Below are 12011 nucleotides of genomic sequence, written 5' to 3' on the forward strand. Positions count from 1 at the left end.
CCTTAACCCATACATATGGGAAAATATTGTTGTATCAGTTTTTTAGGCATAGTTTCAAGAATATCTAAATTCATGTTCATCCCAAATGTCAACCTAACTAACTTTCAAGCTAGGAGAGCTAATGGCTATACTGCCCAGTTTTTACCCTAACCTTACAGGCCTCTAGGCTCTGACACTATTCCAAGTCCCTTGAATTGTGACAGTCACATGGTTTAGGAACCACTGTCGTACACATAACAACATGGCACTACACATTACTACACCAGGGTACTTATTACTCAGCACCTGTATAGTACAGCTAGTGCAAGATCTTCTCACGCATTATTGCACCATGTCATTCATTTTACCCCAAAACAATCATCAAATGGTCATAGATATGCCCCTTCTACAATATTATGCTACTGCATGTCTAAAAATGAAAGATCCAATGCAGCCAGTTATATAGCATGCAAACTTTAAAATGTTCTATATATTTATATATATATATCTATTAAAAAATCTATTATGATGGCTGCCCTTAACCACATACAACATGTAATGCATTAAGATAAAGAGTAAAGGTATAGTGTGCAGATCCTCCTCATATACGCCTCCTCATATACAAGCAAGCAAACACAGGTACAGTGCAGGAAAAGGGAGTGTCAGTGTTAACCACAAACAAGCATATACATAGTCTAATAACTTGTGAAGTGGCAGAATTATTTCCATTCTTCTTATTACACTATAAACGACACTATCATATCTATACAAAGAATAGGTAAGCTTCGATACAGTCATACACACAATATTAGTTCAAAATGTACAGTTCAGGTACACTACACACACTATTTCACATGACAGATACACATAATTACTAATGCCCAGGCAGTGTAAATGCCTAGTACCTTTTCAGACTAACTCCTACACCTCGACACATGAAAGTGCGCATAGAAGATCAATGAAAGAAGCAGAGTTGTCATTGGAGGGGAACTTGGGGAATGCTGCCATGGGTCTGGTCCTAGAGAGGAGCCCAGACCCATGAAATGGTCTAGATTTGTGAACTCTGAAATGGTTAAAGCTTTTCGTGGCATAGGCAAAGTTTATGTGGATCAGTGGCAAATTTGAGCATATAGGGTCTAACCATAGCAAATCTGGAACATGGCTTGCTTAGATTTGGTTGACTTAGCTGGTAGTTTCACCCACAGGAGGCCCTTCTGGGTAGTGTGATAATAAATTGGGCCATACTAACTAAGCAGAATGGGACTCTATGATTTTTGATGGAATTGCTGGCAGGAAGAGCCTAACACAAATTACTCACCGTTAGAAGCAATGTGACATCCTTGTCAGCCTTAAATTTTGGAACTGTTTTCTGGAGATGAAGTAATTCCAGAATGTGGTGATACAGACTGCGCAGTTTGCTGACATTAATCTTCCCATTATCCAAATAATCCGGCAAAGCTTCGTTTAGGGAAACCAGGTCCTTCAATTGCACCCCCAATATGGGAATTTTAAACCCTACGCATTCATTGTACACTCTCCGATATGTACTGTAGTTACTGCTGGAGGAGACCAACTCTGTCATCTCACTCAGTGTCTGTTAAACAGAGATCAGCCATGTGTGAGACAAGATGGGACTGTTCTTCCTACAACTCTGATTTATTAACAATGCAGGGGGTAAAGGAGGTTCATAAATAATTTCAGTTATATTTGAATAGCTCTCTAGCACCAATTCTAATATAAGAGGATGAAGAAAACTCCTACCCCTTTTGAATCAGTGGCCTATGACACAAATCCCCTTTCCCACTGCCTAACTCATCACACGCAGCTTTAGAATGTTAGAATGTTTAGTGGTGTACTATGTGTCATTAAAAATATCCTGCTAGGGGTAGGGTTGAGGTAGGGTAATCCCATTTTACAGGCATTAAGACTGTTTTAATTTTCTTCTTTACTTCGCTATTATATATAATATGAGGTGCTGTGAGATATTAATATTTATATTGATTGTAGCTAATGGCCTCAGCAGGTTTTCTTATATTTTAGCATTTGCTTTTATCATTTTATACATTTTAAGTCATGCCACATATTTACCAATTCAGAAAAAAACAAATTACCACATAGCTCTGATGGATTGACAACAGAATTTTTCTGTGGTTGATTTTTTGAAATGACAAAGGGGTAACTGAGCCAGTAACATACAATAATTTAGCTTCACTGGCCTTCTAAACTACTGCAACGCTTGCTTCCTCTTCATTGCTCTACTTACCTTTAGCACATCCTGTGATAAATGGCTATGAGTCTCCTTCAGCCTTGAAATGGCACTATGGCAGAGCCCCCCAATCACAGCCATGAGAGTATTAAAATTCTGTAATTTACGTAGCTTCTGCGAGAAAGAGAGGATGTATGTCAATAATATTATGGAGTGAGGCCATCTTTGTCTATTTTGTTATTGTAGTGTTTAAATCTACAAAGCTGTGTACACAAGTAGCATTATATAAACACATTTATGCTATATTATTAACCCTTTATCAGATAAAAGAAACAGATGCACATATAACTATATAGAGGCAGTACAAATTCTATTGGGTATTCAAAAATAGGGAGAAACTACAAGGGTCTGCTGTATACCCCAACAGTTGAAAAAAAAAAAAAGTGCAACACTCAAAAACATGCTCATGCATTTAACTTGCATCAGTTCAGGATTATCCATTCTTACGCATACATATACAAACACAAAAATCAATTAAGAATATAAGAATTTTAAAATGCATCCTATCTACATGTTCAACAATTAAGAGAGAGGAGCACAAAACACTAGAGCTGCAGGAATTGGAGGGCTTCCTGTGCCACACACTGAAACTCTAGAAAATACCATGCTTGGTATAAGTGCCCACATGCATTTCAGTTGCACTGTGGAAAATAGATTGATTTCAAGAACTGTAGATTGACTTCAAGGTGGACCCAAACTGCAAGGTTACATATAAACACATGACAGATCATTTCAAAGCAGCCTTGTGGAGGATATGATATCAGTCAGATAAATACATAGGAGCCTATTTAATAAAATTCAACCCCCTTGATATGGCCAACACAAGTGCTGTACCCACCTTGCTTTTGATCAACCTTGCCAATAAATAGCTTTTCTGGAGTTTATCTGTAAAGGTGTACTTTGATATGCACATGCTGTTTTGTAACAGTTTAATCATTTAGTAGTACATTTGCTCCTGGGCAGTAACCCATAGCAACCAATCAGTAATTAGCTTTTTCAGCCAGATGCAGGAAGAACAATGAAAGAAAATATCTGATTGGTTGCAATGGGTTGCTGCCCAGGAGCAAATTCAACCTGTGTTTACAAATGACCCCACTTGTGTGGATGCAGAGCATTGTAAAGAGGCTGCCACATGTACCGATATAATTGCAAAAATAATTTCATATGATTATTTCATATGATTAACTATTAAAGGGATACTGTCATGGGAAAAAAATGTTTCTCAAAATGAATCGGTTAATAGTGCTGCTCCAGCAGAATTCTGTACTGAAATCCATTTCTCAATAGAGCAAACAGATTTTTTTATATTCAATTTTGAAATCTGACATGGGGCTAGACATATTGTAAATTTCCCAGCTGCCCCAAGTCATGTGACTGAGTGATATCACCCCCTCCCTTTCCCCCCCCAGCAGTAGGGATGTCGCGGACTGTTCGGCGGCGAACTTGTTCGCGCGAACATCGGCTGTTCGCGTCCGCCGCAAGTTCGCGAACGTCGCGCGACGTTCGCCAATAGGCGTTCGCGTCAAAATCGTTCGACCATTCGATCGCTAAAATCGAATGATTTTCGTTCGATTCGAACGAAAATCGTTCGATCGAACGATTAAAATCCTTCGATCGTTCGAATCGAACGATTTTCGGATGTTCGAAGTTCGCGAACTGTTCGCGAACTGTTCGCATTTTTTGCCGGTGTTCGCGAACGGCGTTCGCGAACACATTATCGGCGGTTCGCTACATCCCTACCCAGCAGCCAAACAAAAGAACAATGGGAAGATAACCAGATAGCAGCTCCCTAACACAAGATAACAGCTGCCTGGTAGATCTAAGAATAACACTCAATAGTAAAAACCCATGTCCCACTGAGACACATTCAGTTACATTGAGAAGGAAAAACAGCAGCCTGCCAGAAAGCATTTCTCTCCTAAAGTGCAGGCACAAGTCACATGACCAGGGGCAGCTGGGAAATTGACAAAATGTCTAGCCCCATGTCAGATTTCAAAATTAAATATAAAAAAATCTGTTTGCTCTTTTGAGAAATGGATTACAGTGCAGAATTCTGCTGGAGCAGCACTATTAACGTGTTCATTTTGAAAAAAAATTTTTTCCCATGACGGTATCCCTTTAAGTATCAGGTGATTCATCAGTTTCCCTTTCAGTATCAGGTGATTCATCAGTTGGCCAGTTTTGAAAGGTACAAAGGGGATGCTAACTATTTTGGGAAAAGCACAGAGATTAGAAACAGGCTTTAGGTCAAGGCAGGGGACTTGCTTCAAATTAGTAAAACTTTAGACCAGGCTGAAAACTTCAGCATCTGTATCACAGTCTAAAGGTCAAGGATAGGTGGCAACTTCAAAAGAATAAAAACAGGCAAGGGTTAAGTAATGTTTAAATGATTGATTACTGAATAAAGCCCACTTATACACTGATGATGAATATAATTTAAAGATTAGTTCATTTGTAATCGTCGTTATGTCTGATGACCCCTTTTCAATGAAGAAAGATTACAGTTTCACAGAAAGATACAACCACTCTCTTACCTGTGTCACCTGGATAAATTTAGTAAACACCTCTGCCCTTTGCTGAGGGGTCGGCCGATTTAGTATCATGAGCTGTACCCACTGGGAAATACTGTTGCACAATGTGACTGATCTTTCCAGACGAGGAATCTCCCGAAGAGAATTCTGTAGAGTGTAACTTCTAAAGTCTAGGTGCTGTCAGGGAAAAAAAAGGTTTGCATATGTTTTAATTTAGCTTACAATAGAAGAGAATGGAGCACAATTGCAAACTGCAGTGCAAGATGAAATAGCTTTTAACTAGGTAAGTAATCCTATAGAACTACACAAGCACTCCCTCCCTCTAGACTGTGCCTGTGCTCCTTGATGTGAATGTTCGGGTTGAGTAATTGTGGGTATGCACGTTTCAGAGGAGGGTGCCAAAATTTACGCTGTTGTACTAAAGGCTAACTTAAGTACAAGATTATGGGGGTAAAAACATTGTCATGCTAGTGACACAATTAGGCCGTTTTTGCGTCTTTAATGTTTACAGTGTGGAAAATTAAGGGTATCAGGGATATATTTTCTGGAGCAAAGATATTTTATATAGCTACCCAGGCAGTTATTCAAGGTATAAGTTAAGCATCAAGCAGGATCTCCAGTACCACATACTACATTCTTTCTCCATATGTAATAAAAGGCTGCCCAGGTGCATAGCAACCAGGATGATGTTTGCTTTTAAACAGGTGACCGTTGAATGCTACCTGTTTGGTTGTCATAGATGGTTAGTCCAGTAGCAAACTTTGCACCTTTCATTACATAACTATATGTGTGTCACCCACTCTAGTGCTAGACAATGAAAATAAACACTCAAGTGGTAGGAGTTTCAATATGCAATTAAGATGAGGTCCCTGTTCCGAGGAAAATCTATAAGGAAAAATAAACAGACAAAAAACAAATGGCGAGGGGATTACGTGCGTAGGTCAAGGGTGTATTCCTGCAGAAATCGACTAGCAAAGTGCTTCCTCTAGAAAGTGAACTAGCTGCAGCTTTCAGCTAGTTCCTAAATTAGATTTTGCTTACATCAAGGACATGGTTTCTAATGACCCAACACCCTGTCAAAACATTGCCATTTGTTTAGCCAAGTCAAATCAAACTAAAGGAGGAACTTCTGACAATCAACATTAAATGATGAATAAAAAACATTTCAGCAATGGGACAGTGAAAGGACCTAGCACAGGATCATTACCCGGATCCCTATGTTTGTTTCAATTGTAAAACATAGCTTTCCCATAATATAAACTAGCTGCATCCACTGTATTTCTGCCCCTACATTACATAAAATACCCTGCCAGGGAAAAATTTGTTAAAAGTATTCTTTGCTATACCGAAATTCTGCAGAAACATTTAAACTCAAGGTAACTCAGATGATCAGCCAGTTCTGAAGGCTCCAAGTGATCAAAGAGAAGAGAGACTTTCCGTTTCTTATTGAAGCTAGGGGATCCTGGAAGGGTTCTGATTATATCCTGTTCAAATCTGGAATATTGGAAGTACAAACAGTATTACAATATTAGCAATTAGGAAAGTAATTCAAACATTGAACTTGCACCATTGAGACAACATTTTGCATTTGCAATACAGTTTACAGTAATATGTTCTATTGCATGAACAAATTGGCTTCTTCACTATAGGCAACATGGCATGAGTGGCAGACGCATACAAAAAGCAAGAAACAAAACATTTATAAAACTTTCCAGGATCAGCAGAATAACTGGCAATTACATTTTTGTGATTGCTTACCCTTGGGATGTGTCAATTAGCTGATGCTGGCTCGGCCCTCCTTTTTCTTTCTCCCAAAAGTTAGTCATCATATCATCCAATTTACTGTCAAGCCTGAATATTTCTGGATAGTTGTTATTCCAAAACCTATCAAGCATGGTACACAGAATATAGCATTAGCTATGGACACACTATATCCCAAGCAAACATACAACTATTCAACACAAACATCAAAGTTCCAGAATCTTATCACTGCACCTCACATACACCCACATGCAGTCCCTCAGTATCTGAAACATTTTACCTCTTCTAACTCTCTTTCTTATATTGTTGCCTGCACCCCTATATTTGTATATATCAGCCCTGGGTGAACAGAAGTGGTGGCACAAGAGCATGCCTTTTTAGAACAGTGACTGTGTAGTCTTATGGAGGTAGTACACAAACATGTCCGAAACCATTTCTGTACCTGGAATAAAATAAACTGAAAACAAAATGCATATAATAATAAATATAATAAAATGTAGGGGGGCTAAGCCTCCTAGCATCCTACCTCAGGAAGCAGGATAGCAAAAACATCCAGGGAAGTTATTAATACAGAAGGGGAGCAGCAGAGAACAGCCATTTTTACTGCTATTTTTACCCCCTCCTGTCTCTTAAAGAGAAGAGTGCATTAACCCTCTCTCACCAGTGCTGCCTAGGAATTTACTGAGAAAAGATGGCACCTCTTTAGAAAGAGAGAGAGATAGATACATAGACAGAGAGAGAGAGAGATACATAGACAGAGAGAGAGAGAGAGAGAGAGAGAGAGAGAGAGAGGTCTGTAGGATGGAACAATAGTGGTTCCATAATTCTTCCTCACAAGCACATAAATCTCTATTCCTGGAGATCACTACCAGTTTAGACATTGCTGTCACCCATTTAACTGAATGGAGACCTATTTGAAATATAAAGTTATGAAACAAAAACAATAACCAAGTGGACACCTTACCACAGTAACTGACGGATCAGCGCCTTCCTGACACTATTAGCTGCATCTTTATAAGTGGCTCAGAGTTAAGGCATTATACACAAGAATAGGTACGAGAAAATGCCATTCATCTATAGCACTTCATCATGAACTGAACTTTAAACCCCTCCTTGCCCCTGTAGTGCTTCATTAAGGATATAGTTGAAGAAGCTTCTGTGCAAATTCAGCAGATGGTACCACCCAGCTGTGCATTATGAGGGTCATGTGAACAGTGTCTTCGTTCCTCCACAGTCTACCATCCACTTCTTTCAGAAACAACAAAAAGCTTTAGACAGTGCAAATGGTAGAAAAAATGTCAATAAAAGTACATTAGATCTTCTGCAGGTTAATCAAGTCTCTAAAAAATACATTACATAAATATAATGTATCTAACATATAACACCATCATGTGTATTTTCGTATGTGTGGTGTGCACGTGTTTATTCTTTGCTAGGCCAAACAATTGACTTCTGATAACTGCTGCCAAACATAGCCCAATTCTAATTGTAGTATTGTGCGAATTAAAGCTACATAACTAGTCAAGCTTCATTCATTACATTCCAGTAAACCTCAGAGTAGAAGTCTCTTGCATGGTATGATACAAACAAACAATCAGAATCTGATGTTCTAGATGTTCCAAGTAATTTCACTTTTGTGTCATGGACAAGACAAGGGCACATTTAAGGCAATTTTAAATATGACAATTCAGTCTACCTGTATTGTGGAAAACATACTGAATCATCCATCAAAGTAGGGAATTATATTTTCATGTTAAATGGGGATACTAATACTAAGGGTGTCATACAAGCTCTTATGTTCAGGCAGTATAGTCAGAGTAATCTTTGTCTTGATTCTCCTTACTGTGTATTAAGGCAATGTAACTAAAATGTGCTATATAGTTATGACTCAAAGCCTTAAAGCCAGTTAAAATAGAACTCATACCAAAGAAAAATATAATCTGCATAATAAAATCAAAACGAATTCTAAGCCCCGAAAGAGCCTTTGGAATGAAGAAAACAACTAAAAGTTGACAAAGTTTATCTTTGTTATTAAAGCTCGTTGAAGGAAATTATGGAAAATACCAAGCTTTTTCCGCCCAAAGCATTATATTAGTTAACTCACGCAGCATTTCCGTTTTGCGCACCAGTTGCTGCATGAATATGCCATGGGAGAAAGTACCTTTCTGAATATTGCCTGTGTGCCAATGTGTTCAAACTAGTAGCTGGCTCTGCACTTGCATTCTGAAATGGGCCTTGCTGGGTGTTGAATCCCATTGAAGGCTAAGGACAATTCATTTTATTTTACATTTTTCCACTGTTTTTGATCAGCATCAATATAGATGAAATCCATTTTTCCTAAAAGTGCATACATGCCTTTTCAGTTTAAATCTTTCCAATGATAAATAAAAAGCCATATTTGTTGTATTATTATATAGTGACTTCTATTTTCTTTTTACCAAATGACTGTATGCATATTTCAATAAGCTCTTCAAGGCTGCAGCCCTTTCCAAGCTGGGCCTGGCTTACTGTTGCCATGGCCTTGTTAATATCAGCAGAGCTTGGGCAGGTCATCCTTCTCCTCCGACTGTGACGGCCCTTGGCAGGGGTATTAACTCCATTATTGCTCACAGATTGGAATGGAATATCCAGACGAGATTTTCTGTAGACATATTGTAAGTTTATATCAATAATGCATTCATTAGTCATACCGACAAAAGACAGATAGTCTTAGGCTATGGGCACACAGACTGTTGTCAGCGGCTGTTTTCAGCCTGAGTAATTGGGCTGACCTCAGCCTGTGTGTGACCGCACACATGCTGATCAGATTCAAATCAATGGAGCAGGGGCACTGAGCAGATCTGCTTCTCTCAGCCTGTAAAATTACTCAGGCTGACAACCGTCGCTGATCTGCCACTGCCAACAGCCTGTGTGCCCATAGCCTTACACCTGGCAACTCTCAAGGGTTCTTACAAAACAAGTGTGAAGTGCTTAGTTAAAAATAACAGAACTGTCTGCCATGTTTCTTTTTACCCTCAATCCCAGAGTATTTGCACTCTCAACAAAAAATGGCACACTGCTATTTGTGCCTCATTCATCAGTGCAGGTGCAAATTTAGCTTTTTTAGATGTGGTGGTGACAATATGTATGGCATCTGCCATTTGTGCACAGTTCAACTAGCTAGTTTCTCAAATACATACATATCTCCAGAGCAGAGTAGTTTCCTCAGTCTCTGAGAGTCAAGCAGAGAAGTCTTGCTCAATGTGTCAGAACCACAGGCAGGGTAAAGCTGTCCTATCACTGTGCAAAAAGGAAAGGTTGTGGGAGCACTCCATGGCTAATGTACTAAAATACAATGGAAGTGCTACTGATCTGGCCAAATTAACTACAAACATAGAGAAAAAGAAGGAAAATTGATCAATGCACATTCCCTGGACCCCTGTCATATAAGTAATCTATGCAGATGCATGTATTTACAAAATTATGATCATAAGATTGATAAGCCACCATACTACGTCAAGGTAAAACCCACTGTCCTGTCACTGTGTCGTGTCTCAGGCACATGTGAGAGGGGCCCTTTTTCTGAAAAATTTGGCCTGATCTCCCCTTAGCTCCTACAGTTAGTAATAAATAAAACACTGCCAGTTGCTAGTTTTATACAACCACAAAGAACACAATTTTGATGTTCAGTTATTAATTAATGTATTGGCACAGATTCTGCATTAGAGTTTCTCCACAATCTATTGTATTTGTTCTATGCAACACTACATGGCCCCTTTGTATTTTCTGTTACTTCCTGCTCTGTTAAATAGACAGCAATACACACTCCAAATCGATTGTCATCACATTAATAAATAGACAACACACACATTATTACTACTCTGTTTGTTATTATAAGGTGAGTGCAAAAATACCAAACACCTATATGAAAATGTAAGAACCTATATAAAAGGCAAATTAATGTAACATAAAATAACTTTCCTACAAAAAAAATAGGTCAGCAGAAAAAATAGATAAGGGGAATAGAAACAGTTTACTTTTTTAAATAATGGTGATAATGGGATCAAGAGGGCAGCCAGTGCAGATGCCATGTTGGGGCGCATGCATGCATATAATGAACTAGTGCCCCAGATCACTCATCATGCGTATGCATGTAATATGGAATGGCAAGGCGCATGCGCATTATAAGCCAGTTGGGGCACTTGCTATGTATACACATGTGTATATGCATATGAGTTCCCTCCCAGTGCAGTGCTCCAGAGGGGTTGCACTTTAATAAATGTAGCAGATCAATAAGAGGTCTGATAATATTGTGAGATGTTTTGTCCAAGGCAGTGGAACATACTTTTATCACTGCTCATCTGGCTAGCTGAAGTGTCTAGTGTTTCCATAGACGGACAAAATAAATTAGACCCAATTTGTACTGTATAATAAATCCTGATGTGTGAAATGGAACAACTTTTAAATTAATAATTTAAAAATATGACCCCTTAGTCATATTTTCTAGGCAGGCTGATATAAGTATATTCACACACATCACAAGTGCAGATGCCCATAGCCAATCAGCAATTTGTTTCTATCAGTCTGCTACCAGTTTAGAGCATGAAACCAAAGATCTGGTTGGTTGCTATGGGCACTTGTGCCATATAGTCAATAAATGAGTTCCATTGTGTCTAACATATGATGCTGGGGTGATTAAGTCTCTGGTATACATCAGAAAGCAGAAAGCTGCCAAAAGCAGGAAGCCACAGAGTGACCTGAGTCCAAACGTGTAACCCATATGATTGGAGGTGATAAAGTTGTGATGCTGTACTGTCTAGGATTCCCCAAAACAAGCAGTAAATGTTGGACTGCCTGACAGGCAAATATTAAAACCCAAATGACTCTTATGTGAGATCTGTGCCATGTTCTCACCTTTTGCTGTCTTTGCGATTCATGTTGTTGGGAGGTCTGTCAGGGTGGACTGAACCCTTATCCAAGGAGCCTGTTGTGTCTCCAGGGGGACAGTGTTTGAGGACCAGTCCTGTCTGTTGCCCTCCTCAGGATCCTGACAACTTCAAACTGCTTGTATTGTTAGAAAAGTTAAGGTTGTGCGGGAGTGTGTCGGAAAGTGCATTGTAATAAAGAGGAACTGTGTGTGAGTGTGCGCGCTTTACCAGAAGGGATGCAAGTCTGCTGCCTGTGCTTTCATTGCTAACCTTAACCCAAAACTTACGAAATACATGTCACGCCCCTGTAAAACCAAAATATTTAACTCCTTTTTATCTTATCCAGCATGCAAGTTTTGGGAGGGCCTGAGGCAGGGCTAGATTACTAATTGAAATGATATTGAGAGATTTGTGATAAAGTGTCTCTCTTATATTAAAAAAAACTGTGCGGATCAAGGAAGATTCTTATTTCTTTTAGGTGCCCATCCCACACTAGGGTGAGCATTTGAGTATCTCAGGAAAGCAGCTAAACTAGAATTAAATGGCAAACAATATAAATAAAGGATA

General features: G+C 39.0%; 1 protein-coding gene across 2 annotated transcripts in view; it reads right to left on the reverse strand.

Moving 5' to 3' along the window:
- The window catches only part of rasgrp4.L (RAS guanyl releasing protein 4 L homeolog), a 23179-nt gene extending 11492 nt beyond the window's left edge, over positions 1–11687 (reverse strand). Inside the window, exons 1-9 of one of the 2 annotated variants that reach the window (XM_018230277.2) lie at positions 11431–11687; positions 8976–9178; positions 7680–7785; positions 7502–7555; positions 6535–6660; positions 6123–6270; positions 4780–4953; positions 2243–2359; positions 1298–1573 (exon numbers count right to left, since the gene is read on the reverse strand). In XM_018230277.2, coding sequence (XP_018085766.1) covers positions 1298–1573; positions 2243–2359; positions 4780–4953; positions 6123–6270; positions 6535–6660; positions 7502–7555; positions 7680–7785; positions 8976–9178; positions 11431–11453 — 1227 coding nt within the window. In that variant the 5' untranslated portion in view covers positions 11454–11687. The remainder of the gene's footprint in view (positions 1–1297; positions 1574–2242; positions 2360–4779; positions 4954–6122; positions 6271–6534; positions 6661–7501; positions 7556–7679; positions 7786–8975; positions 9179–11430) is intronic. The other variant, XM_041572953.1, reaches the window with a different exon arrangement.
- Positions 11688–12011: the final 324 nt, after the last annotated feature.

The sequence above is a fragment of the Xenopus laevis genome, chromosome 8L, assembly GCF_017654675.1.
Source record: "Xenopus laevis strain J_2021 chromosome 8L, Xenopus_laevis_v10.1, whole genome shotgun sequence".
Taxonomy (NCBI): domain Eukaryota; kingdom Metazoa; phylum Chordata; class Amphibia; order Anura; family Pipidae; genus Xenopus; species Xenopus laevis.